The sequence below is a fragment of the Manacus vitellinus genome, unplaced genomic scaffold (assembly GCF_001715985.3).
Source record: "Manacus vitellinus isolate BGI_N305 unplaced genomic scaffold, ASM171598v3 scaffold_32_pilon, whole genome shotgun sequence".
Lineage (NCBI taxonomy): Eukaryota > Metazoa > Chordata > Aves > Passeriformes > Pipridae > Manacus > Manacus vitellinus.
The window spans coordinates 9,049,521-9,074,723 of record NW_021940460.1 but is presented as its reverse complement, the minus strand read 5'-3'; the positions used below and the strand labels follow the sequence as shown (position 1 = coordinate 9,074,723).

At 48.1% G+C, this 25,203-nt stretch overlaps 1 protein-coding gene across 1 annotated transcript in view; it reads left to right on the top strand.

The window, feature by feature from the left end:
* The window catches only part of TBX4 (T-box transcription factor 4), a 29,254-nt gene extending 4,552 nt beyond the window's left edge, over positions 1 to 24,702 (top strand). The window contains exons 3-8 of the mRNA XM_029961301.1: positions 7,741 to 7,860; positions 9,483 to 9,630; positions 19,852 to 20,004; positions 22,022 to 22,110; positions 22,446 to 22,687; positions 24,080 to 24,702. Coding sequence (XP_029817161.1) covers positions 7,741 to 7,860; positions 9,483 to 9,630; positions 19,852 to 20,004; positions 22,022 to 22,110; positions 22,446 to 22,687; positions 24,080 to 24,702 — 1,375 coding nt within the window. The remainder of the gene's footprint in view (positions 1 to 7,740; positions 7,861 to 9,482; positions 9,631 to 19,851; positions 20,005 to 22,021; positions 22,111 to 22,445; positions 22,688 to 24,079) is intronic.
* Positions 24,703 to 25,203: the final 501 nt, after the last annotated feature.

Below are 25,203 nucleotides of genomic sequence, written 5' to 3'. Positions count from 1 at the left end.
GTGAAGTCTCATCTTCCAGGCTTTATTCCTGCTGGAAGTTAATCTTTACTCACACGGTCTTCCTGGCTCAGAGTTTCTTCTTTCTGCTAGATTACTTATTTAGCTGTTCCCTGGTTTTTTTCCATGGTGCCAACCTTTGCAACATTGCAATTTCTATCCAGGTGTTGCCAAGGACAAACAATTTGATAAAATTTATGGTTACTCAGTAAAAAATGCCAGTTCACAGGATGTCTGGTCACATTGTTGTGAACAGTTACTGAAGAGAAAATAATGTGTCATTCCCCCTTGGTAGCAGAACCATCCCTGAGATGAAACAGGAGGCTCAACTTTAGTTTTGGCTGGAGTGCAGGATGTGCACAGGTACAAAGACAGCTCCAGTCTCTGTGGTAGCAGGTTTTAAGAAGCATATGCAGGAAAATACTGCACAGGAAAAAAAAATAGGATCAATAAAGCAGCTTACATGTGTGGAAAAGACTCAATCCCCCTTTAGATGTTCAAGTTTCGTTTTAAAAGTGGCTTATTTCAGTTTTAAAAAAATCTGTTCCTAATCAACTTTACTAAACCAAAATAAAACTAGTTTTTAGGACATCAAGGTCTGAAGAAGTATAAATGCTTTGGCTAAGCTGGTGCAGCTTTTCCTGTGTGAATAATCCTTTAAATTTTCCATGGCTCTGTGGGGCATATGGATGCCCAGTTCTCATTACAATTAGAGGGAAATATTTGTCCAGAATCTTCTGAGGCAGTTACAAGAATTCCTGCTAAAGGTTTTTGATCCGAGAGCAAACCTTAAAATCTGAGATCAGCGATGGAATGTGAGCCGTCAATTTAAAACGTAGAAATAAAATAGATATCTGAGGAATGTTTGATCGGCTTGCTCCTAAATTTGGGGTCCTGGAATTACCCTGGTTGGGCGAACCCCTGCTGTTAGAGAAAGAGCAGGAGCAAACCCCCAATGGGTCTTGGCTGTGCTGCTGAAGTTGTCGACAGCTTTGGCAGGGGAGGCAGAGCCTGTACACGCACAGGGCAGGGATGGGAGCTCAGTTTCTAACACACCTCTCTCTTCAAACAGCAATCCTGGCTTTTGGTTTGTTAAAGACACGGGATGCTCACGGTTAAGGGTGTTTCTAAAGTTTTCCCTGCTTGTCCTTACGCTGGAGCAGCAGCTCCAGGGGGCAGGGGAGGGTTTGGTCAAGCCCAAACCAGCTCTGGGGAAGGGCCTGACCATGGCTGGGGCTCTGCCCCTGGATCAAAGGGGCTGTGGATCATCTCCTGCTCTGCACTGATGGCACCAAGGCTGCCCTGTGGAGCCCACCCTGCAGGAGGGGCTGGGCTGGTCAGGGAGCAAACCTGCCCTGAACTGCTGTCCCTGGCCACAGGTTCTCTCTGAGGTTCCTTTGTGCCTCTCCCATCTTTGGGCTCGCTGGGAGCTTCTCTGCTCAGCTTCAGCTGCAGCAAAGCAAAAGCACTGGAGGAACACCCCGTGGCCAGGAGCCTGCCCGTGTTCCAAGTCACCATGGGGCAAAGAGAGGAAATGTTTCTAGACCGTGAAAGCAGCCATCCAGCTAACCAAGGTCTCAAGTATGTGAGAAACAATGTTTTATTTAAAAATTAGCTGCGCTAGCCAGAAGAAAAAAAAAATACAGCCCCACTATTCCAAAATATAAAAATCCCTTAACTGTCTGACCTTCTCATCACTAGGTCATGGTCCTGCCACCAGATAAATCTCTCCTATCTGCCCATAGACTGAGAGTTCAATGTTGCTTGTGTTAGTGACAGTGAATTTGGGGCTGAAAAATGAACTACTGATGAGAACTCCTGTTGAACCTGTATTGTTTGTTATTCTGAGGCAAGGATCTGGCATGGGCTAATCCAGCACTTCAAAGTTAACTGCTCTTACTTTGTATACAGAGCGTCATAATGGAGTGGCGTGGGTGATAAGAGAAATAAGGGACTGAGGGTTAGGATACACTGGGAAAATGGGACCCTGTTGAAAAACTCTTTGATCTCCCTAAAGTATTTTCTGAAAGCAAGAATCTATCAAAAAGGAAATGCCATTTAAAAAGGCTAAAAGAAACAGCTGACATCCCCAAATTTGTTTTAATCTGCCCCGGAGAATATTATTTTAAAAGATGCGTTAAGTCGGTGGAAGAAATACTTGTCAAAAGAAGGGAAATTGGGAAAAGAACTGAAGAAAGGTCATTGGAATGGAGACATGGTTCTTGAAGCCTCTGCACACCGTTCCTTTCCCTCCTAGCAATGAAGATGAGGAGAAGCATCCTCGAGCAGCCATGGCCAGTTCCCAAGAAGAATTTGGGGCCACATTGGTCATTACTGGGGATCACTGTCTACCTTGGTGCTTTGAAACTATCCCTGGGGCATCTCAGCATGCCCAGCAGGTTCTGAGGAGGGCTTGTTAGCCAAGATGTTGAGTGATCCGTGGTTTTTCTGATCCTTTCACAACCTGATGTGCCACAGGCATCACCTTTCCAGACAACACCATTCGGGACCTTCTAGAAATTCAGTTGTTGCTTTACTTGACTTCCCCAAAAGCAGGCATTGTAAAATCACTGGTTGTCCTTGGAAATCTTTGTCTTACTGCCTTTAAAAATAGAATTTCAGCTGCTGAGCTGCTGGAGGGCAGGGGGGTGTTTTTACCTCCCTGGAAAGGGCAGAAGGAAGCACTCAGGGATACCTGGAGCACCACCCACCCCTCAGGGACACGCCGTGAGCTCCACTCTGCACATTCCCAGGGGCTCCAGGGAGCACCCACAGCCATTGGTGAGGACATGGCTCGGGTTGCTCCATCAGGACCAAGGTATCTTGTTTCCATGCAGTTTTCTCTATGGAAACACCAGTTGAATTCCCCAAGTCTTCCCTGCTTCCCATGTGCTGGTCAGAGCCATCCCTTCCCAGCTAATGCATCAGCAGGGACATCAGGAATGATGTTGGCGTCTCAGTGAAGAGGGTCAGGTTAAATCCTTGTGAGCAGGAGGGCGGCGAGGGCTTTGCATGATCCAGTGTCCCTGGCACACACAGGTCCCCGAGTGCAGCATGGCATGTGCTCAGACGAGTGTTTTGAGCTCTTTGATCAGCTCTGATGCTCTTGACTTTTTTGGCTTGCAGCCCCCTGCCCAAAAAATGACTTCATTGGACCTGGGAGCCTTGCTCCCATCTCTCCAGGACTGACTAGACCTGCTCATATGGGGATAAAAAAAGTGAGATGTCCACAAAGTGGCCAAGCCTGGAGAGTCTGAAAGGCTGGGAACTGCTGCCCCAAAGGAAAGCAAAGCTTTCCTCTTATCTCTCACTTCCAAATCCAACCAACCAATTACACATCAATTAAACTTTGTTTGAACATAATAGAAGCTTTGGCTCCGTGTCAGCAACTGCTCCACGGTTAAGGGGATTGGATAGTAATAGTATAAATAAATAAACAAGAGATGCTTATTCTAACAGTTCATTTTAAAACAATTTGTGAATATCATGTAGAGATAAAATGTGCCTAGCATAAACTTAGCTAAGCAGTGACTGCTTCATTATCAGAACAAATAATTCACTGGCACATCATCTTTGAAGCTTGGGAGGGCTATGGAATTGTGCTGCTTGTTTATTTTCCTGGCTTTTACTGGTTTTGCTACATTTCATCTGCAGGGCAGGGTTTAGCTGGGGCTCTGGCAGTGTGGTGCCAAGCTCTGGTGATGTCTGCTCAGCCCCTCTGCCCTCCCCAGGGCATCACCCTGTGTCTGGGTGCCAGGCTGTGGTGTTCTAATGCCATCCAGAGTGTCCTGCTCACACAGCAGTCACCGTAGCCTTTCCCCCACGATCGTTATCTTTGAGGGCAGCTTTCTCTTGTGAACGTAAAAACTGATTTAAGGTTTCCCCTGTGCAGGGCAGTAAGAGCTGCTGCCACCACACAGCAGGGATTTGCCCCTGCCAGTGCAGGGAGTGGGGCAAAATGTGCCTGTCAGAGCCACTAAACCCAGCAGGGAGCTTTGAGGGGTGCACGAGACCATCAGGATGGGGCTGAGGGGCCTGGATGGTCCCTTCTGCTCTGGCTTGAGCTGGAGGGAGGGAGAAGTTGGTTTGAATGTGCTCGAAATTGGAGTCCTGCTCACTTGGTGTTTTGCAGAAGAGGCTGTCAGGGCTGGTGCTTGTGCTGTGTCCCCTGTGCATCGCTGGCTGTCACCTGGGTGCTCCAAGGGCTCGTGGCTGGTTCCTGGGTGGGCAGGGGAGCTGTGGGACTGGTGGCAGCTCTGTGGCTCCCCGAGCAGCCCCGCTGGCTGCCCTGTCCTGCCCTGAGGTGTGCTGGTGTGTTAGACACACACCTGGTGGGGCAGACACACCCCTGGCGTGGCTTTCAAAAAGAACAAGCATGAATTGTAAGAAATTTGTCCAGTGCTGACCTTCCCCTCCCCAGAGAAGGGGCTGTCATTTGTATGTTCAGGGCATTTGCTGCAGCCCCTGGGGCACTGTGTCTGATCAGGCTTAGCTCTGAACCAAAGATGGTGAGGCCAGGAACTGCTGCTCTTAACCTCCTGATTTCTGGTGGCTCAAACTTCACCTGGCAGTTGGTTTATCCTGTGCTGCACATTCCCAGCACTGAATCCTGCTGAGCTGCCCCGTGTGCCCAGGCAGGGCTGCAGCCACCCTTGGGGCAGGAGGTGTCCCTGAGGACCAGATGCCACCTGCTCAGACATCCTCCCCGGGAAGCCCCAAATGCCCAGTCTTTGTCCCCAGTTTCTGCCCAGCACAGCAAAGCTCTGACTGGGTTGGGAGCCGTGCGTGGCAGCGGGAAGGCGGGCGGGTAAAATATATGGACCTGCCCGGCTCTTGCCTCAGACCTCCCACCAAAGCCAGGCTGAGCTTTCCCAGAGCTTGGCAAAGACCTTGGCAGGTTTTATTGCAGCGCTGGGCCATCCTTGTGCCGCTGCTGCTCCCCAGGCAATGGGTGATGAAGCAACCTATTGTCCGGGGCCGCCGGGGCAGAGCATCCTCTGCGGAGCCGCCCATCCGCCCCCGGCCCCGCCTGCCAGAGGGAGCTCGGCCTGTGCTCCTGAGTAGCTCAGGGCCCGTGGCTCTGAGTAGCTCCATTGACCTGCAGTAAATTTGGGGGAAGCAGGCAGCTTTTTGGCCCCCTCCCAGGGAGCTGTGTGGAGCCACTGTAGGCACGGCCTCGCTGCCGGGCAGGGCCGGTGCCTCCGCCGTGGTTTTCTGCTCCCTTCTCTCAAACGGGACGTTTCAAAATATCATTTCATGATATTAGGTGCTCTCTCTCTTGCCTTTTTTTTTTTTTTTTTTAATTCAATCTCTGTGACTGCGTTTTCTTGGCCCCAGCTCCCAGGTTTGCCGTGGCCTTCCCACCAGGAACGCACAGCCCATGTTTGTATCGTATTGCAAAGCCATATTTACTGAAGGAGCCTCTGCCAAGGGGTTGAGAAATATGTTTTCATTAAGAAAATTAAACTGACAAGTCCCTGGACAGCACATTAGTCGCATATTTTTTCTTTAAGGCCAAAATGCAGCAGCTAATAATAATGATGAAATGTCCATGCACAGCCAAATTACTAAAATCTACCCTGTGTTTTCCTGGAAAAGAATGCGGAGAGTTGGCAAACTTGGTTGGAGCTGGGTCTGTGGAAGGCAGAGTACAATGCTACCACTGCGAGATAGAGAGTGGTTTGCAAGTTAAGCAACACCTTCAATCAGATGTGAGTCCCCATTTGTTATCCTTAAAGAATTTCAGCTGTATATATTATAGTAGTACTTTGGCTCTTTGTATTTATTTTAGAGGGCTATACTAAAGAACATTATAAACTCAGGCATGTCCATGCTATATGAACTCCATATGCTGAAGCTTAATTTTAAATGCCATTAAAAAAGCACTTAACATTTACAATATATCAGTTCGGCTACTTTAGCAGCTTGGATGTTCTACAGTAAACGAAATGATTGAGGAAAAAAGAAATTCAGAAGCTAAATGTTATAAAAATCCCTGATGCTGGACATTCGCCTGGTACAATGAACTGTCAAACTGTGTCCATCTCGTTTCTGGTTTTTAATGAATTTCTCCTTTTTTTTTTTTTTTTTCTTCTTGTTTTCTGTTTCATTTTTAAATACCATTTTAAAGCCTAATTTAAAAAAAAAAAAAAAAAAGAAAAAGAAAAAATCTTGGCTTTCAGATCGGATTCCTTATACAATTTTTTTTCAATGTGTGAATTGGGCTGTGTATTCACAAATTGAAATGTCCTACTGTATTTACCCAGGTGCTTACCTGTAGGAGGACAAGGTTAAGAGGAGTGTGGAGTTTATGAATGAAAATCAAAGAGGGACATTGGTAAACCACCCCTTTTTAGTCCCGGCTAATTACATGGTAAACATCTGGAATTTATGCAGGGTGGTTAAAAGAGTCAATTGAAACGGTTTTTGAACAGGGCCCATTTTGTTGCCTCCTCCCAAAAGCAGCGACAAAATGGTGCTGCAGCCCCTGGAGCTGCCCAGCTCGGCTGGGGAGGGGGCAAGACATGGGGAAAGGAGGGATGAAGGCAGGGACAAAGTGGCCTCGATGTCTGATGGAGAAACGGCATCGGGATTTGGGCCTTTCCTGATTTGTGTCATTAGAGTGACTCCGGGATGTGGCAATTCCCGGCCTCCATCCCCTGGTGCCGGTGGGAAGGAGAACTTTCTGTCCTGGCTGGTGGCTGCAAGGCTGTGGTGAGCCAGCTTGCTCTACTGACTTGGGTGTTTTTACTGGATGAGGAGGAGGCTGGGAAGATGGAGCCAAGAAAATATAGTAACCCTGAGGATGTGAAGTGCCTAATCCTGCAAATCCTGGCTGGTGATGTGTTCTCGAGGGACTGGGAAGCCCATGGCAATGCCAGGACCCATTAGGGCCCTCTCCTTTGGATCGCAACACCGGACGGCGATGGAATGTACTTCTTCCATGGCTTTATTAGAAACCTTCCGGAATATTGCAGAGCTTGCTTAGGTGTGCAGGATACACACACAGACATCCTCTGGTGAGGCACTGGTTTGTGTGACGTTCTGGTTCGGTGTTGGCTGCGTTGTGGCCACTGGAGTTGGTGGTAAATCAGCGGGACGGACACGTTTCCACGGGGAGCTCTGCCCTGCTCCTGGCTCCAGCTGGGTTTAATGGCTGTGTGTGAATCTGGGAAATCTGGGAAGGCCCATCTGTGCCACCGCCGGGTTTAACCCTCAGTCTCCCCGTGGGCTTTGGTGATCCTCAGTTTGTTGGAGGGAACTCAGGAGTAGGGACTTGGTGTCGTGGGTGTTGGGATCGTGTGAATGAGGAACCTGCGTGTGCTCAGGTTCTTCAGAAGTGGAGTCAAATCTCATGGCTGTTCATGTACTTTCATGGCAGCAAGAAACCTGCAATCCTGAGGCTACCAGAAGCTGGGTAGAACCTCCTGTACGTGTGAGGGCTCCTTGTCCAAGCCTCCCACAAAGAGGGATGTGTTGATCCCCCCCATCTCTCTGTGCATCCACCTTTTCCTGGTGTCCCTCATCCATATTTGTGCTCCATTTTGCACCAGGACACACTCTGGAAAGAGTGAGTTGAATTCAGGTGATGTACAAGCAGCAATAATGTTCTGTAGCTCCTTTGTCCTTGTGTGAGTTCATCTCATGGTGGATCTGCCTTTTTGGGTGCTGCTCCAAGTTTCCATCGGTTCCAGCGCTGCTCCAGGTCTCTCACTAATGTCTTAACCCTTTGCTTTTCCTAAGGAGGATGTTTCCTAGTTACAAGGTCAAAGTGACTGGAATGAACCCCAAGACCAAGTACATCTTGTTGATCGACATCGTCCCGGCTGACGACCACCGGTATAAATTCTGTGACAACAAATGGTGAGAGAACATTCCTGTTTGCCTTCTTTTCCACAAGAAAATTGCAGTTGGGTCAACCATTTGTTGTGCAGACTCAGAAACCAACACAAACACCTTCCCACGGGAGGGACGCCAACGTCCCGGAGCCCTCTTTGGTGGAGCAGGGATGGAGGCAACAGCCAAGGGCTGGAAGTTAAAGCCAGGCAAACACAAAATAAAACATTACTAACAGAATAGGGGATGGACTGCTGGAACAAAGTGCTGATGGGGATGGCGAGTTGTCCATGCCTGAAGTGCTCTAGACTGGGTGTCTTTTTGGAGGAGATGCTTTAGGCCAAGCGTAGGTTGCCTGGCTCTGTGTGGTGCAGGAGAGTGAAGCCACAGCCTGCATTATACCAGAGGCTGGACTGGATGATCTAACGGTCCACTTTGTTGTTCAAAATTAAGTATCTAAGTGAGTCAAGGAAAGTTATAAATTCCTTTCTTCCGCAGTAATATTTTACTTTTAGGAGAGCAGCTCTAAAGTGAAATGTGGGATGGTTCACTCAGAGCCTTTATTCTCTTCTGTTGTTCTTCCCTTCCCTGTGCCTTTGAGTCAGGCTCCATACCCAAGAGGCAGCTGTGATTTTTGCTCTCTGACAAAGGAGTTGTTTTCCCTTTGGATTTTTACCCCCCAAAGTGCCCACCAGCCTCCCTCAGTGCCACCATTCCCTGTGGTTTTCCCAAACCCTTCCACCGGCTGCTGCCTGGTGAAAAGATGAGCAATGGAAAATCTCACAGGCCTCTTAATGGGAACGAGCCTGGTGACATCCCATAAAGCAGCAATAATTCACTTGCACATTAGGGCTGCTCTAGTTTTTTTAAAAAAATCCCTTTTCTGTGTGCTTTTGTCCCGGAATGCCTCTGGGTAAGAGGAGTGGACTGAGGGTCTCTGCGCCACGGTGGCCACTTTGTGTGTTTCAAACATTAAACACGAGATGATGGATAGTTGTTAACTCTGTTTAACTGAGTTTTTACCAGCCCTAGAGCTGTTTCCCCTTTTCCTTTTATTGCTGCTGGAAAGTTTCTTTTGTTTTTTGGTAATATTGCTTTTATTGGGGTTTTATGGGAGGAGAACAATGCGGAGTGATGAGGGCGTTGCCATTAAGTGATGTCTCATGGCTGGGTCTTGTGTCCATGAGAGCTGGGGGTGGTGGTGTGGGGCAAGGGGAGCTGGCAGAAGGGTACAAGGGCAGCACCCTTTGCCAGCACACAGCTCCAGAGCAGGGAGCAGCCCCTTCCCACTGGGATAGGTTGTGGGAGTGCACCCACACTGGTACTGGTGCTCACTAGTACCTTCTCCTGGGAAGTGTGTGAGATCATCTGCCTTTGCAGAAAGGTCTTTGAAGGCTTCCAAAAACCCAGACAAGATTTCCTCCTTGACCACTGCCAGTACAGAACCCCTGCCCCAAGGAAACCCCCTGTGGAGCAGGGATGGGGTCACTCTGCCAGCCCCTGGAAACCCCCAGGAGCAGCAGGAGCCTCCTCAAGTCCCCATGCCCTGCTGTGTCCCCCTCAGGGCTGGTGGGAGGGTTGCTGGGCTGAGGTCAAGGACAAAAAGCTGTGCCTGGGAGGTGATCAAGCTGTACCCTCTGTGTCTGCAGGATGGTGGCCGGGAAGGCAGAGCCGGCCATGCCGGGCCGGCTGTACGTGCACCCCGACTCCCCGGCCACGGGGGCACACTGGATGCGCCAGCTGGTGTCCTTCCAGAAGCTCAAACTCACCAACAACCACCTGGACCCCTTTGGACATGTAAGAGAGACCTTCTGCAAGGGTTTTGGGCAGGGGTGGGCCAATCTTGTGGGAAATCCTGTGTTTTGGGAATGCAGAGGTGGGGAGCACACAGTTTTCTTCCCCAGTGCATTTAATAACTCGGACCAAGGGCCCTTCCAGCCTGCCAGGAGAATGGGGGCTTAGATAAAAACATGGACCTGTCTGGTTTGCACCATCTGAGCTGAAAGTCAGGTGAAAATTAACCAACCTTGGGAGGAAGGGAAGACGAAGTTTAAAACCCTTCTAAGTGTAGTGCCATCAGCTCCTCCTTAGCACCACAGGTAAGAGAGTCTAATTTGTGTCATCAAATGTGTTTTTTTAACCTGCTAACCTTTAAAGCAGCATCCCTTTGGGGGGTGAGGGGGGCTGTGAGAAGGGTGCAGAGTGTGAAGGGGTGTATCTCTTGCTCAAAATGATTGTGCATCAAGCCTCTAAAGAGCAGGTTTTCCTGCGGAGTCAATGTCCTGATGCTCCTAAAGCCACCTGGAAAGCGCAACCCTGGCACGGCTAAATCAGCCTGAGATTTGTGGCTCTGACTCCAGAGGCAGGACGACCCCACAGGCTCAAAAGGCTGCTAAAAATCCCGGATTTTTGTGACTTTTGCACATTTTGAGCCGTGTAAAGCACCGCGCCGGTGCCGCGTGTCACCGGTGCCGCGGCAGAGCCGGGCTCTGGCAGCGTGACACGGTGATAACCTGACCCTCTTCCCAACCTACTGACCCCCAAGGAAACATGTGTGAGCTTCAAAGGCTCATCGGGACCGTTTAATGCCGGCCTTATTAATCACAGGCGAGCTCTCCCCTTCGCTCTCCTCCCAGGGGGGAAAAGCACCACGGAAATGAAATGAAATAATACAATGCAACAACCACGTTTGGGGTCACACAGTAAAAATCCCACAACCCCCCCCCAGTGCCACCCTTTGGGTGCCACCCACAGCCACCCCCAGCCTGCTGACCACGCACGTGGCACTTTTCCACCCCGTGTTTTTCCCCTCGGTTTTAACTCCGCGGCTTTTAATATCCGACTGTTTATGTTGTAAAATGTAAACCCTAAAACACACAGGATGTGCGATGTGGCTGTAAAACAAACAGGATGTGCAGTGTTGGTTTTGCAACTTAAAAAGTTTGCTTTTCCTGACTTTGTCATTTTTTTTTTTTTTTTTTTGACTGTGATTTTAACGCTGCATTTTAACGGGGAAGATTTTTTGGGTTTGGGGTTTTTTTTCCCCCTCTCCCCTTTTCAGTGAACAGCCTGTTTGTCCTCCCATGTTTGTCCTCCTCACTAGTGACCCAGGGGGGACTCTGGTTTGGGGTTTGGGGTTATACCTGCATCACGATGCCATGCTCCAGGTGAGCCCTGCTCAGTGCTCTCAGGCCATGCCCACAGCCCAGCACATTCCCTGTGTTTTCACGTTGGGAAGATGCCTGAGATAAGCTATTTTGAGTGCCCATTTTGCTGTTCAGTTCAGGCATGGACAACCTGCCTGGCTAAATGGGGTTGAGCCCATTCTCAGACATCTCCTTTTTAGGCTTCTAAATTAATCATCTGCTTTAGAGACGTGGTGCTCCACTTTTGTTGTGCAAATGGAGGAGAGCTGGACTCTGCACCAGGAGAGTGGGAATCCTCCCATCAGTTCTGGCTGAGGACTGCTCTGCTGTTGCAGGGGTGGCTGATGTCTGTCCCTGGATGGGCAGTGCCTGCCCAGCACAGTCCCACGAAGGAATAATAACAGCTTCTCATTTCTAGGAATTTGTTCCCAGCGACTGCAAACACTTTCTTGAAGCTCCCCAGGAAAAACAAGCCGGGAAAGCCACAGGGTTTGTTTGCCTTCCCATGAGCCAGCAGAGCCTGCCTGCGCTTCCTTTTGTCTCTGATTTCCTCCAAACCTCAAAACCACGTTGGGGGAGAATTTCTGCAGGCTTGGCTGGTGATTTTTTGGTGTGTGAGCTGTGCTGGGTCACCCCCCTGGCACCCTCAGCCACTGCAGGCTCCTGAAGGTGTCGTGGCACTGGGCTCCCTGCCTGGGACACATCCCTCTGAGCCTGGCTCCTGCACTCCTGGGGTGTCACCTGAGAGACAGGCAGGCAGGAAATTCCCATTATTCCACTGGATTCATTGATGAACCAACCCATCAGTCCATGCCCTGGGTGCGTGTGCTCTAATAGCTGCTTAACAGCGGGGGCAGGCAGCCCCAGGGAGTTCATAAAGACAAGTGTAGGCACATTTAAGGCTTAAAATAAGTAAGTTAAACAGCTTAATTAATAAGCTGTGGAGCTGAAGCCCTCGCTGCAATCCACAGAATTAGATTGGAGATTATTTACCGTGCTGGGGATGCGGGAAAGCCTCTCTCTGTGACACCCAACCCATAGCCCAGCCACCAGCCCTTCCTCTCCAGCCCCACAAACCCCACTCCTGCTGCTTCCCCTGGCCCCTTATCTGTTGTGGTAAATCATTAGTTACAGTCAGAGGCACGGGAGGCATTTTTCACTGTAGGACTGAGCAGATTTGATATAAGATTTAATTCAGAGCTCTGTAATCTGCCTCAAACCCCACCAGCTGAGCAGGTTTTGTGGCAGGTAAGCCTGTGCCCAGCTCACACAGCACAGCCTGGAAACCTGGGCTGTATATTTTGCTCCAGGGGGATTTTTCATCCATGAAAGGCTTCTTTCACACCAGGCTTAACAACTGAGAAACGCTCGTGTTGAGAATGGATTAAGAAATCAGCAGCCACTGTAATGTTTAGCTGCAGCAGGGTCCATCTGATCCCAAAGAAAGCATTGTAAGCCACCCCTGCTCGGAGTGAAATCTGAATTTATGTATTTTCAAAGCTTTACATGCAGAGATAATCAGCCTGATAGAGCCTCTGATTTACGTGGGGCCGGTGAGTGATTATGGGCATTAGGGATTGTGGCAGAGCCCTCTAATGCCACGGGGATACCAGAGATGAAAATAATCCTGTGAGTGTCAGCGAGGGTGGCACACCCCTTCTCCTGCCTGGGAAATGCCTGGCTGTGTTTTCCAGGTGAAAAACGGGAATGATTCCGTGGTGAGCCAGGTCATATCCCTGCAAGTGCCGACAGATGGTTGGGTAATCACGAGCTGCACAAAAATCAGCTCTCCATTGGAAAGGAGAATGTAGCACTTGGATTTCTTTAGAAGGTTGGTTCAGGGCCCACGGGGGAATATCAAGGGAGCATCTCCTCAGTGATAAACACCCATGGATGGAATTCCACCTTCTTCAGAGGACTGAAGTATGTAAACAGTGAGAGGAAGAAGGTGCCCGTGAGATCGTCCTTCTGGAGCTGTGGGGCAGGTGGAGGGTGCTCTGGGTGGGGGTGAAGCTGCTGAAGGGGTGTGGAGGAGTTGCTGAGGGGCTCCAGCTTGGACCTGCAGTGAGGCTGTTGTGTCAATGGCACATAATTATGTGCATGGAGGTACTTAATCTATATAAAGGTATTTAATATATATAAAGATACTCAATATCCCTTGAGGGACGGCGAGATGAGCAGTGAGAGCCACAAAGAGGGTTAAACAGCATCCCTGAACACAAGAGGTGCTGCAAAGAAGCAGAGGCTGTTAATTAGGGCCGGCTTTAATTTGGTTTTACACTGTGTACATGACAGGGAGGACATGAGGACACTGCAGGACTGGCCATGAGGAGTCCCAGCTTTAGGGAAGGACAGCAGGTTGGTGGCTCTGGACACGTGCTGGCAGTGCAGGATCTTTCCCCAGAGGACCTTTGGAATGGGTTTCAGTGTCCAGAGGAGCTGGATGGCTGCTCTGAGGGAAGCCCATCTCACCAGATGTGATACAGCTGGGAGAAAACCTTGCAGCTTCACACCCAGGTCCCCTCTTTTCCCGGTTTTAGGCAGGCTGGGAATACTCAGGGTCAGGAAAGGCTGGAAAACAGCAGCAGAGCAAGTGCTTTTGTTGTTGCTGTTGCTGTCAGTGACTCCACTGAAATGAAGCCTCTGCCAGAGGACTTGTCTGTTCCTGGGCTCCTGCAGCCAGGCCAGCTTGGGAAGGGAGAGAGCATCACCTCAGGATCTCTGGCAGGCTCCAGCTGGGACCAGATCAACTGGTAATGGTTTTCTTAAAAAAAAAAAAAAGAAATATAAAGAATATATAGATATATTCCAGAATATATAAAGATATTCCTGCAGGGAAAAACAGAAATAAGACAAGTAATAAATGAAGATTAGAAGTGGAGGTTGTGACAAATAAAAGTGGATATTTATCATTTAATCCCCCCAACACAGTATTGCTGAGCTTGGTTTTGTTACCTCCCTCCCTCCCTCCTTGGCTGCTGATGGTGCCTTTTAATTGCCATAATGTGCTTCATCTGCTTCTAAAATACAGCTTTTATTTTAGTTTCTGAGATGTAACCCAGTGAGGTTTAAAGCTGCAGGATATTATAGAGGGCTGGTCACCTTTGATAGCATTTTAAGGGATACTCCTGGTTTTCCTGACCCAGATCTGCTGTTTACTGGCTTTACCCTTTAACGCTGATGAGTTTGTTATTTCTCTCCAGATTTAATATTTGCACACTTGGTTTTATTTGATTATCACTGAAAGACTTAATTTTTCTCCAAGTCTTGGGGTTTCCTTTCCATTTTTCCATTAATTTTTCTGTCTGTGCTCGTCAGGAGCACTCAGGCCCCTTAATGAGCTTCATGTCCTACCAATCTTGCAAACCCCTCGTTTTTATTTATAATTTTTGTTTTATTTGTTTGCTTTATGACTTGTGGCCAAGCAGTTTCCTCTCGAGTGCTGGTATGAGGTTTATGTGCTGCCTTGGCAGCAGCTCCACTTTGGCCCTGCTGGATTTTCCAGAGGGATGGATGGATGGATGGATGGATGGGGCCATGGCAGCTCCCAGGGGGAATCCTGCCTGCACTATCCTGTAGCAAGAAAGCATTTCACATCCTTATCCTCAGCTGAAGATTTCTTACTCTCATATATATATTTTTTTTATTTATGTATTTATTTATTTATTTAATATAATTTATTTATATATGAAATTGTATTTTACTTATTATATATTTATAAATAGCTTATTTAATATATATGATTTCTGATATATACATAAGGAATTTATACCATATCATATTTTTGCTTTTCTTTATATTAACATTAAAAAATAGATGAGAATTTATATTTATTAATTATATATAATATAATATAACACATATACTCACCCCACTTTATTAAGTGGTATATATATACGAATATATATTCTTTTATAATATAGAGAGAGAGTAATATATAATGCTCTATTATATATTTAATGTATATATTAATATATATTATTTAATATGTCTAATATTATATATAATATATGTATATTAGACAATGCTATACTATATATTGTTATAAATTATATAATAATATTATATATAAATAAATCTCTCCCAATACTAATGAACTTTTTTCTCAATCCATTTAAACCTTGAAAAAGCCCTTTTGTCCAGCCCTAAATTTGCAGACAATTTTTTTTTTGTTGGAGCATCACTCATCCTTCTGCCAAAAGAATATCCATGAAATTTTTATTTTCTTCCTTTTTTTTCATTTTTCCCCTCCTCCATCCATTTTAGGCAATGTCTCCCAGCTGATCAGAGCAATGGTGGTGCCCAAATAAATTATAAAGTCCCATGTGGAGTTTTACATCCTGGAATGGTGTCCCAGTCTGGGGTGGGATCTGGCCTGGAGAAGGGCAAGGGAAGAGGTCACTTTGTGTCCAGGGGGTGACAGGAGGGCAGGTGACACCAGGGGGGGTCACACCCTGGGGTGTCCCAGAACATCCCACCTGGGCTCCTCCCTCACCTGCCCATTCCCAAACAAACCCTCACGTGCCAGAGTGGGGGTGGAAATCACAGCAAAGCTCCATCCCAAGGCCAGGAAACACCACAGTGAATTCCAGCTGATGTTGGATGGAAAAGAACCAGGGGAGGGGAAAAAAAAAAGAAAAAAAAAACAGAAATCCCATCTTTGGTCACCTCGTAAGAAACTATTTGTCTGAGCTCATGTTGAATGTTTTCCCAGGATTTTCCAGCCTTTCTTTTATTCCTCACTCTGTGGATTGCCAGGACAAATGTGTGGGTTTGGGAGGCTCCTTTGCTGGAGCCTGGATGGATTCAGGGCTGGAATCAGGGCTGGAATCAGGGCTGGAAAGAGCCCTGTCCTGGGTCTGTGGGGCTGCAGCCCTGGCCTGCCTTTGGGCAGAGTGGGGTGAACCCTTCCCTGGAGATGTGTGAAAATGGATTCAGGGGATTTTAGAGCTCATGATTTTGCTGCTGTGAGAGGGTGTCTGAATATATTTGGTTTTATTTGGTTGAGCTGGAGGATCTCGAGGGTCTCTCCCAACCTAAAGGACGGTATGATTTTAATTACTATGATTTTAATTACTATGATTTTAATTACTATGATTTTAATTACTTACTTTGAGGTGAGGTGTCCCTGTGAGCTCCAGGGGGGGATGTGATCCCACCATTTTCCCTGGACACATCCTGTTCACCCTGGGCAGCACAGGTGCTGACAGGGGCATCCCCAAACCAATCACTCCTAAAGAAAACTGCAGTCTGGGATGGTTTGCACCCTCAAATGCTCTAAATACTGATGGAGGTGCTCTGCAGAGGGTTGTGATCCTGCAGAACCTCTTTGATTAACACACTGAGGTATTTTTATGCAGAAAAACTGAATCCTCAGGTTTTTGTTCTGCTCAGTGTCCCGGTGTGGGACCAGGGCCAGCCTCGGCTCAAAGGCTTTTTCACTTTGAAAGAATAGAGGGAAAGAAGAAAGAAGCAGAAAATATATATTAAAATGCAAGATTTTATATTAGTTATGTGATCCCCCGGGACTGACCATAAAATTATGTGGCTTTTTCGTAGCCGTTTACTGTTCAATATAAAAAGGGCAGTTGCCATGGCAACCCCTGCATCGTGTGACATCCGATACCTTGGCAGAACAGGGAGAGCTCTTAAATCAACTCCCCGAATTTCATAGGAGAGTAAAGACATTTTCCTGGTGATTTCAAGGCAGGTTTGCACTGTCCTGAGGAACGTGGCACCGTCACCCCGCTCGGTTTGTGGCCTTTGGGCCCCATCCTGCAAACTGGCAAAAGCCTTCTGGTTGGAGGGTTCTGGTTGGGATATCTGTTTGATTTACCACTTCTCAGTTTGGTTTGGTTTGGGTTTTAACATGGAAAAAAAATTGTTTATTCATATTTATTATTTTCGTTATTTTTATTTATTTATTGATGTCTGAACTGTTCCTTTCGTGAGCAAATAGACAAGATCCCCAAGCTGCAGTGAGAGGCTTTCCCTTCCTAAGCATGTCTCAGTGCTGCTCAGGAAACACCCTTTTCCCATTTCCCTCCCTAATTTTATACCCTTGCCTTTTATCACGTTCTAACCAATACACCAGCAGCTATTTTCAGCAGCAAGACCAGGCAATGCTGTTTCTTTTTCAGCAGCCAAACTATTTCAAACTTTGTACTGAAAACCACATAAAAATGGGTGTGACAGTGTCTGACAGTGAGTTAATCTCCCCATGACCTTGCAATGAGAAAGGTAAGTGCAGGGAAATATGAAGTCACTCTTTTAGCATAATCTCGGAGGCTGAGGGCTCTGTCCCATCAATTAAAATACCTCTCATTTTTGACACAGTTCTTGGAGTTCCTCTTTCTGCTGATCTCCATTGTCAGGGTGGAATTTACGTTCATTTTGTGTATTTTTAGCCAGTGACCAGTTTTCCAACAGCAGCCTTGAAAACTATTTAGCCTGAGTTGCTGGCATTTGGCTTTGCGCTGACACGGTGTTCTGGAACCAGAGATCATTTTTTTTTGGATGGTTCGGAGGGATTTGGGATGCACGGGGCTCACCCCAGGCACAGGGGAGGAGGGTGTGTGTGCAAGAAATGTGTGTGTCTGGGAAATGTGGGGTTTATGTGGACAGTGGTTCCCAAAATATGTGGGAAATCCCCCTGTGCAGCCCCAGGGGAGCACAGGGAAGTGTCCAAAGCAGCACCACGACTCCCCATGTTCAACCTTGTAAGTGTAATTGCTAAATTAAGCCATTTAGGGTTTTTTTCCCCCCCACAAACAGATATCAAGCAGTTCATGATGAACCTCCAGGCAGGTCTGCAGGCACAGCTGTAACTTTGAGCATCTGTCAAAAATCCTTTCCTGAATTCTTTTATTAGGCTCCAAGAAGTAATAATCTGTTCATTTTGGAAATTGTTTGGACTTCTTGAAGATGTTATTTATATATAAATATATGTACATATATATATTTAAAGGGGTTGTAGCCCAGTTGATACCTCTTTGGAGGGGGAATATGGACTTTTTTTACAGAGTGTATCTAAACCTAGTGTTCTGATTTTCCCTTTGGAAATCTCAGTTTGTTTTCTTCATCCTGAAGTTGAGTTGCTCAAACTCTGGGGACCCATCACCTGACCTGGGACAGGCAGTGAGGATCCCTCAGCACACCCCAGTTTTTGCTCCAGACAACCATTGTTTATCAGCTTGGCTCAGCTCTTAATTATTGAAAATTAAAATGCCCCCTCTTGTGACAGTCCTGTCCCTCTGGTGTTACTGCCTTGGCTTTGTTTTACGAGTGGCTGATACATGAAAGCAGAGAAAAGGCTCCAACCCAAAACCTGAGCCGACCCTCTCAGATCTACACCCTGCCCATCAACGGCCACAAAGTGCTTAAGAGACTCGATGCAAAGCTGATAAAATGCCAAAAATTCCTGGTTCTCCCTCTTGGGGAGCAGGGAGGGTTGTCTGGAAAACGTCAACAATAAAAATTGCATTTAAGTGGTGTATAATGCAGCTGCTACTGTGGGCAGAGCGACGTGCAGGCAGATGAAGGGCTTTAAAGAGCACAAGCTCCATACACTGTCTCCCATCCCGGCTGGAGCTGCCACTGGGAGCTCTCCTTGGGATGGGAGTCAGGTAGAAAGGGTTCCTGAACACAAAATTCTTCTGCTTCTTAGTAATTCTCATTCGAAATAGGCTAAATCCTCAATTAGTGTGAACTGACTCTGCTCTGTTGCATTGTGGACATCCACCCATCCATCCACCCATCCTTCCATCCATTCATCCATCTATCCATAGATCCAGCCAGCCAGCCACCCATTTATTTACCACCAGGGGAAGACACCACCCATCCCAATATTCCCTCCTTGGCCCTTTTCCTGTGCCCCTGTCAGGGACAGATGTGTCCTTGCAGCCGCTTTGGGTGCCCCAGGGGTGACAGCCTGGCTGGAGACCCCTTCTCCTGCAGGACCAGCCGGGCTCAATTAGCCCATTTGGGACAGGAAAAAAGAGATGGAAAAGGATTACGCCAAGAAAGCCAGAAAGCAGTATTTCTTCTTTGCCCAGTAAAAGGAATAAAGGCTTTTCTTAAAACCATCCCACTTCTTAAAAGAAATTCCATTTCTCGAAGCCGTTTTCATCTGGCACATCCCTCCTTTGTGGGAGCTCAGTGCTGCAGGGCCGGGCTGGGATGGGCTGGGCAGCCCCTCTCAGCCCCATTAGCTCCATCTGAGGACCCTGTGCTGCCCTGAACCATATAAAATATCCCCAGGCTAGGTCCTGCCTTGAGAAGGGGCAGGAGCTGTGGGGTGGCTGCGAGGGGTGCCCAGACCCTGCCACCCACACGCGGCCGCTCCACAAGCAGCAGGAAAAAACAAATCTGCCCCTTTTGTAGTTTTCTTTTACCAGCAGATAAAAAAAAACCCCAGAGCTTTCTAGTTTTCTTTCCCCCTGTGGTTTCTGTGTTGTTGTTTTTTTTCCCCCCTGCTAAACTGTGTATTTTTCAGCTCAGTAAAGTATTTACTGGGGATCTTTACAGAGCAGTCTGCTGGTGAATTATATATTGTACAGCTTCAGCGTGAGCTGGGGGAAAAAAATGATGGCATTTTTTCCACCCAGACTGACTCTATCCAATAGCAATAGGAAAATGAGAGTTTACCAGGAAAGCTTTAAGTTCAGTCCTGCTTGCCAGAGCAGCAGATACCTTTTCTGTCTTGGTTCATGTGCATTTATACAAAGAAATTTTCCCTTCTAACTCGCAAGCAAAGCTAGAACTGAGCCCTGGTGGGCTCTGGGTCCTGCTTGGAAAGTCTGGTGAATAGCTATGGCTTGTCTTCTTTATTTTTTTAAATGGATTTCTTACTTTGGCACCAATTGTTTTCCAGATCATCCTTAATTCAATGCACAAATACCAACCACGGCTGCACATCGTGAAGGCGGACGAGAACAACGCTTTTGGCTCCAAGAACACAGCCTTCTGCACCCATGTCTTCCCAGAGACATCCTTCATATCAGTCACCTCCTACCAGAATCACAAGGTAGTGTGATTATTTTTTTTTTTTTTGGCCTTTTTTTTTTTTGGCCTTTTTGGGCTAAAAGTGCTTCGTTTCTGGTCAGGGGCTTTGTAACTCACAGCGAGAGGATCTTCCCCACTGCAGCCACACAGTGCTGTGCTTTGGTGAGTGGGATCTGCCTGCTTGGAGGGAGGGGGAGAGCCCGTCATGCTGCTTTAAAAGACAATTTTCCACCCTGGCAGCAAGCATGAGAGATGAGCCAGAGGATGCAGCTCTGGAACATCCCTGGTAACAATATTTTGGCAGGCCCTGCGTATCCAGACTCTGATGAATCGCTGTGCTCACGGTGCTGGGGTGTCATTCAAACAGCAAAGCACATCTCATAATGAGCAGCAAAGCTTGCCCATAAATCTGCAGTGCAAAGTAATTACAGTGTGTGTGTGTTTAGTGAGACATACGTGCAGTGTGACCATAAAAACGCCGGCGCTGCGGTTTGCACGTGAAGGCAGGAGGGGTTGGGGGGGTTTGGGGTAGTTTTGGGGGGGATATAAAGTCCAAAGGGCTCAGTTCTGTGCTGGGGGGTGGTGTTGGGGTCTGGTTTCTCTCCTGGTTTGAGGGTGTTGGCACTGGGGGCTGTGGTCAGCATCCTGAGGGTTTTCCCAGCCCAGGTTCCCAGCAGGACTGAGCAGTGGGACAGTAAATTGTCACCTCCCTGTGGCACTGTCACCAGGGCAGGGAGAGGGGACAATGACAGGCAGGGGATGGCAAGGCTCTGGATTCTATCCTGCTACTGCTCTGCCTGCCTTTGCTCCCACTCCCAGGCAGTTTTCCTAATGGTAAAGCCCAACTGTGGGGTTGTTTGAGGATGAATTGGGATTTTTAAAGTGCATCAGGGTTCATAACTGAAGGCACAGAGTGAGGTGGCACTGCTGGAGCCCTCCTGTCACCCCCAAACCTGCCCTGGGTTACTGTGCCACCTCCTTCTCTACACATTCATGGGAAAATCCTACAGGAACAGGAACAAGTGTGAAATTCTTCCTCCCCAATAACCTGACCAGAGCTTTTCCTCCCAAGCAGGATGCCTGTGTGCCCTTTGATGCCTGCAGCACAGAGTCCTTGCAAAAATTCTGCAATTAGTGAGCTAATTAGGAGACTCAGAGCAGAAATATGGATGTGAGTGTTATGGTAAGGCAGGGGAGGAAAAAGTGCCCATTAGGACACTGAAGTGAATCCTGTTAGAAAAGTTGTAGCTGTTGGTGTAAAACGACCAGTTGCCCAGACATGGTTAACCAGAAAGAAGTTATATTTAATATGTACTTAAATTAAAATGTCTGGTGTCAATAGTGCCTTTCATCCCTAAGGTTCCCAAAGTGCTTCATAAACTTCTTACTCCCACTGTCACTGCTGTACAGCTGGTTCTGGGGGGCATGTAGCTGGGTGGTAGCACAGGGTGGACAATTCAAAACCTGGTCTGGGCATGTCTTTTAGAAGAAACAAATCACTGAACTGTTTTTAGCTCAGAAATACCCTCCTGGCAAGAAGTGTTGTTGCAAATAATTGTCTTCCTAAAGAAAAAAAAAAAAGAGAGTCTGGGTGACTGTGGGCTCCCAGAGGTGGGAAGCTGAGGACAGAGGCAGTGAGGAAGGTGTGAGTGTTCACCCCAAATCCCCTCCTGGTTGGATGAGGCACAAGGAGGGACTGACGCCCTGATTCTGCTCGTGTCAGAGGAAAACCACGGTCACTAAAAAACAAAATGAAGTCAGGATGCACAAACCTGCTGTCAGGCAGTGGGTTCAGAAGGGTCCTAGACTTGTTGTGGTTCATCAGCTGCTTGGGAGCTTCCCTGGAACCTTTTAAATCAGACAAATATATTCTCTCTATCAAGAGCCCAGATTAAGAACACGAGGCCCAGAATAAGATCCAGACTTATTCACAGGGTGTCACACAGGACGGGGCACCTCGACCACCACCTCAGCCCTGCTGCTCTTTTTTGGTGTGACCTGCTTTCAAACACTTCACCCTTGGTTTTGTTCTTTCAAAGATAACGCAGCTGAAAATTGAGAACAACCCCTTTGCCAAGGGATTCCGGGGCAGCGACGACAGCGACCTGCGCGTGGCTCGGCTGCAAAGGTACGGCCGGGCAGCACCAGGGGCCCTCCTCGACCTGCTCCCCGTGGGCTGCACCTCTCTGGAGAAGCACTTAGGAGGTGCCTGTGCCGTGGGGCACCACGTGCTTGAGGGCACCGGGGCTTTTGATGCCATTTATACCCCCAAAAAATCTCTTCCTGTCGGTCGGTGACACACTCTGTGTGTTATTTGCCCACACCCAGAGGGGGGTGATGAGTTCATCGTGTTAGGCAAAGGGTGGTGAAGTCATTGGAGATTGCTCTAGGGAAGCCAAACTAATATTTCATCATTCTGTTGATGGCTGTACAACCAGTAATAATTTTTCTCACTTCTTTCAGCAAAGAATATCCAGTAATTTCCAAGAGCATCATGAGGCAGAGGTTGGTGTCCAGTCATGGCCAGCTTTCAACAAAGCCAGACGTGAACCCACTTCATGGCAATCACCAGACCCTTCAGCATTATCAGTATGAGAATGGTGCTCACATGCAATTTGCAGCTTCGGACACTCAAGACCTGCCACTCAACACCTTCACAGCACAGAGAGATTCAGGGCTCTTCTACCACTGCCTAAAGAGAAGAGGTAACTCGAGTTTACAGCTGGAAAAGTATTACAGCACTTAAACCTGAGAGTGTGAGCACTGAAAGCTTGTGGCTGGCTCTGGCTGGGTTTGGATGGGTCTCTTGGGCCTTGATCTTTAAGGATACTGGTGTGATCAAAGTGTTTTGGAGGATCAGGAACCAAGAGCTGCCATCTGGGGCAGTTATCAGTGGTTTTGTCCCATAGAAAGTAAATTCAGACTCTTGAGTCAGAGCTGAAAAAATTAATTAGAATGTGTAATTTAAACGGCACGAAGCTTTGCTGGAAAATTATCCACTGTTAGGATCAGCTGAATTAAAAATTGTCTGTAAGGGGCCACTGGCATTAACAAAGTTCTGCACTTTCAGCACTTTCTGAGACAAAACCATCAGCAATTCTCTCAGTGTCTGCAGACTAGTGGGACTGTGGAAGCTGTTTATAAGCAGCCCTTTCCTCCTATCCACCAGTTCTCAAGTTTAAGTGAGCTGTGACTACATTCTCTTCCTTTCAATTCAGCATCAGATGAGATCACGGCATGTTTTAAGTTAAACAGAAAAGTTTTGCACAGGAAAAAAAAAAAAACAACCTTCTATTTGCATGTCTTATTGCTTGCTAATTTATTTAAGCTGTGAGAACCCTCTGATCGTGGCCAAACGAAGAATCCAACAGCACCAGTAATGAGGGCTGCGAGGCAAACGTGGAGTTTTAGCAGATGTTTAATCTGCAGATGAATTCACTAATTCATCCAAAGAATATTCCTAATAACTAACAGAAAGCTGCTGGTAAACACAGCCATGGTCCCCACAAGCTGCAGGAGAGGGGCTACGGCTCTTCCCTCCCTGTAAAGCTGAGGAAGGGCTGTTGACTGGGAAAGGGCTCCTTTTATCTGGAAATATTTCTGCAGCTTTTGACACGAATATCTGGGAAATGTAGAGTCATTTTTGCAATGACAGGAAGGCAGGCTGCGATAAGACCCTCTAAGAGACTTCTTGAATTTGTCAGGAGGGACCCCGCAGGAGTGTCAGGGACCTCTGTTATCTGGATGAACGTGAAGTAATCCCTGATGTGAGAAGAGTAGCCCAAGTCCCTCACTTAACCTGACAAATGTCACCAGAACGCTTTGAGGCCAGGGGGATTAGCCTGACATTTGCAGCACAATGTCTTTTTGATGCTGTACATTGTTTTCCCAAACTCAAAGGGTTTAACTGGATTAATCTGAGAAAAGAGCAGCAGTTCAGTGGAATAACCACAGTTGCTTCCAAGGGGACTCCATAAACTCCACAAACCCAGCCCAGGCTCCCAGCAGGTCTCTGCTAAACCCCTTGTTCCTGACTGTGCATTTTAGTGCATTTAGCAGCAGGAGCTGCTCCTGACTGTGCATTTTTGTGTCCGCAGAAAGCGCCCGGCACCTGGACCTGCCCTGCAAACGCTCCTACCTGGAAGCCTCGTCCTCCGTGGGGGACGATCACTATTTCCGTTCCCCGCCGCCCTACGAGCAGCAGATGCTGAGCCCGTCCTACTGCAGCGAGGTGGCCCCGAGGGAGGCCTGCATGTACTCTGGGGCCGGGGCCGACATCGCCGGGGTCTCGGCGGTCGACGACCTGCCCCCCCCGCCCCCCCCGCTGGGCTGCAACATGTGGACTTCAGTCGCACCTTACACCAGCTACAGCGTTCAGACAATGGAAACTGTGCCCTACCAGCCCTTCCCTCCTCACTTCCCCGCCGCCCCCATGATGCCGCGGCTCCCGGCCATCGCGGGCCAGGGCTCGCAGCCGCCGGGGAACGGCCACTTCAGCGTCTACAACCAGCTGTCCCAGTCTCAGGTCCGGGAGCGCGTCCCCGCGCCATCCTTCCCGAGGGAGCGGGTGCACCCGTCCGTGTGCGAGAGGAAACCCCCCTCTCCGCACCTCAACGCGGCCAACGAGTTCCTGTACTCACAGAGCTTCTCCCTGTCCAGGGAGTCGTCGCTGCAGTATCATTCAGGGATGGGGACTGTGGAGAACTGGACTGATGGGTGACTCCCGGGGCCGCAGCCAACGTTCCTGCTCCAGGACAGTGTTCAATCAGTGTTGATACCTGTGGGTAACTTGCACTTCGGGGAGACAAATGTGCATTTCCAGAGGGATTTGTGTGGGTGAAGAGCTTGTATCTTCAGGCACACAGAGAGTTACATCTCCTGTCTCAGTGGGCTGGATCCATCAGGCTCTTACTGACTCCCAAATAAATTAATTCTCGCGTCTTCATCCGGTAGAAACCACCCTCATGACTAACAAGAGACGCAGCCGGTCATTTCCTTTTGCTTGTGATCTCAAACGTCACAAGCAAATTTTGGCTATTTGGGAAAAACATGAGCTTCACTTTTACGGTTCATGAAGTCGAAACATCCCAAAACTCGAAGGAAAACGAGCCGCCTGTGTGGTTGTGCAGCTCCAGGACTGCCGTGGCAGCGCTTCTTTAGGCTCTGTTGATCCGTAGGAATCGCTCCTGCCTCTGGAAGGGCCGTGGGGGCGCGCGGGCCA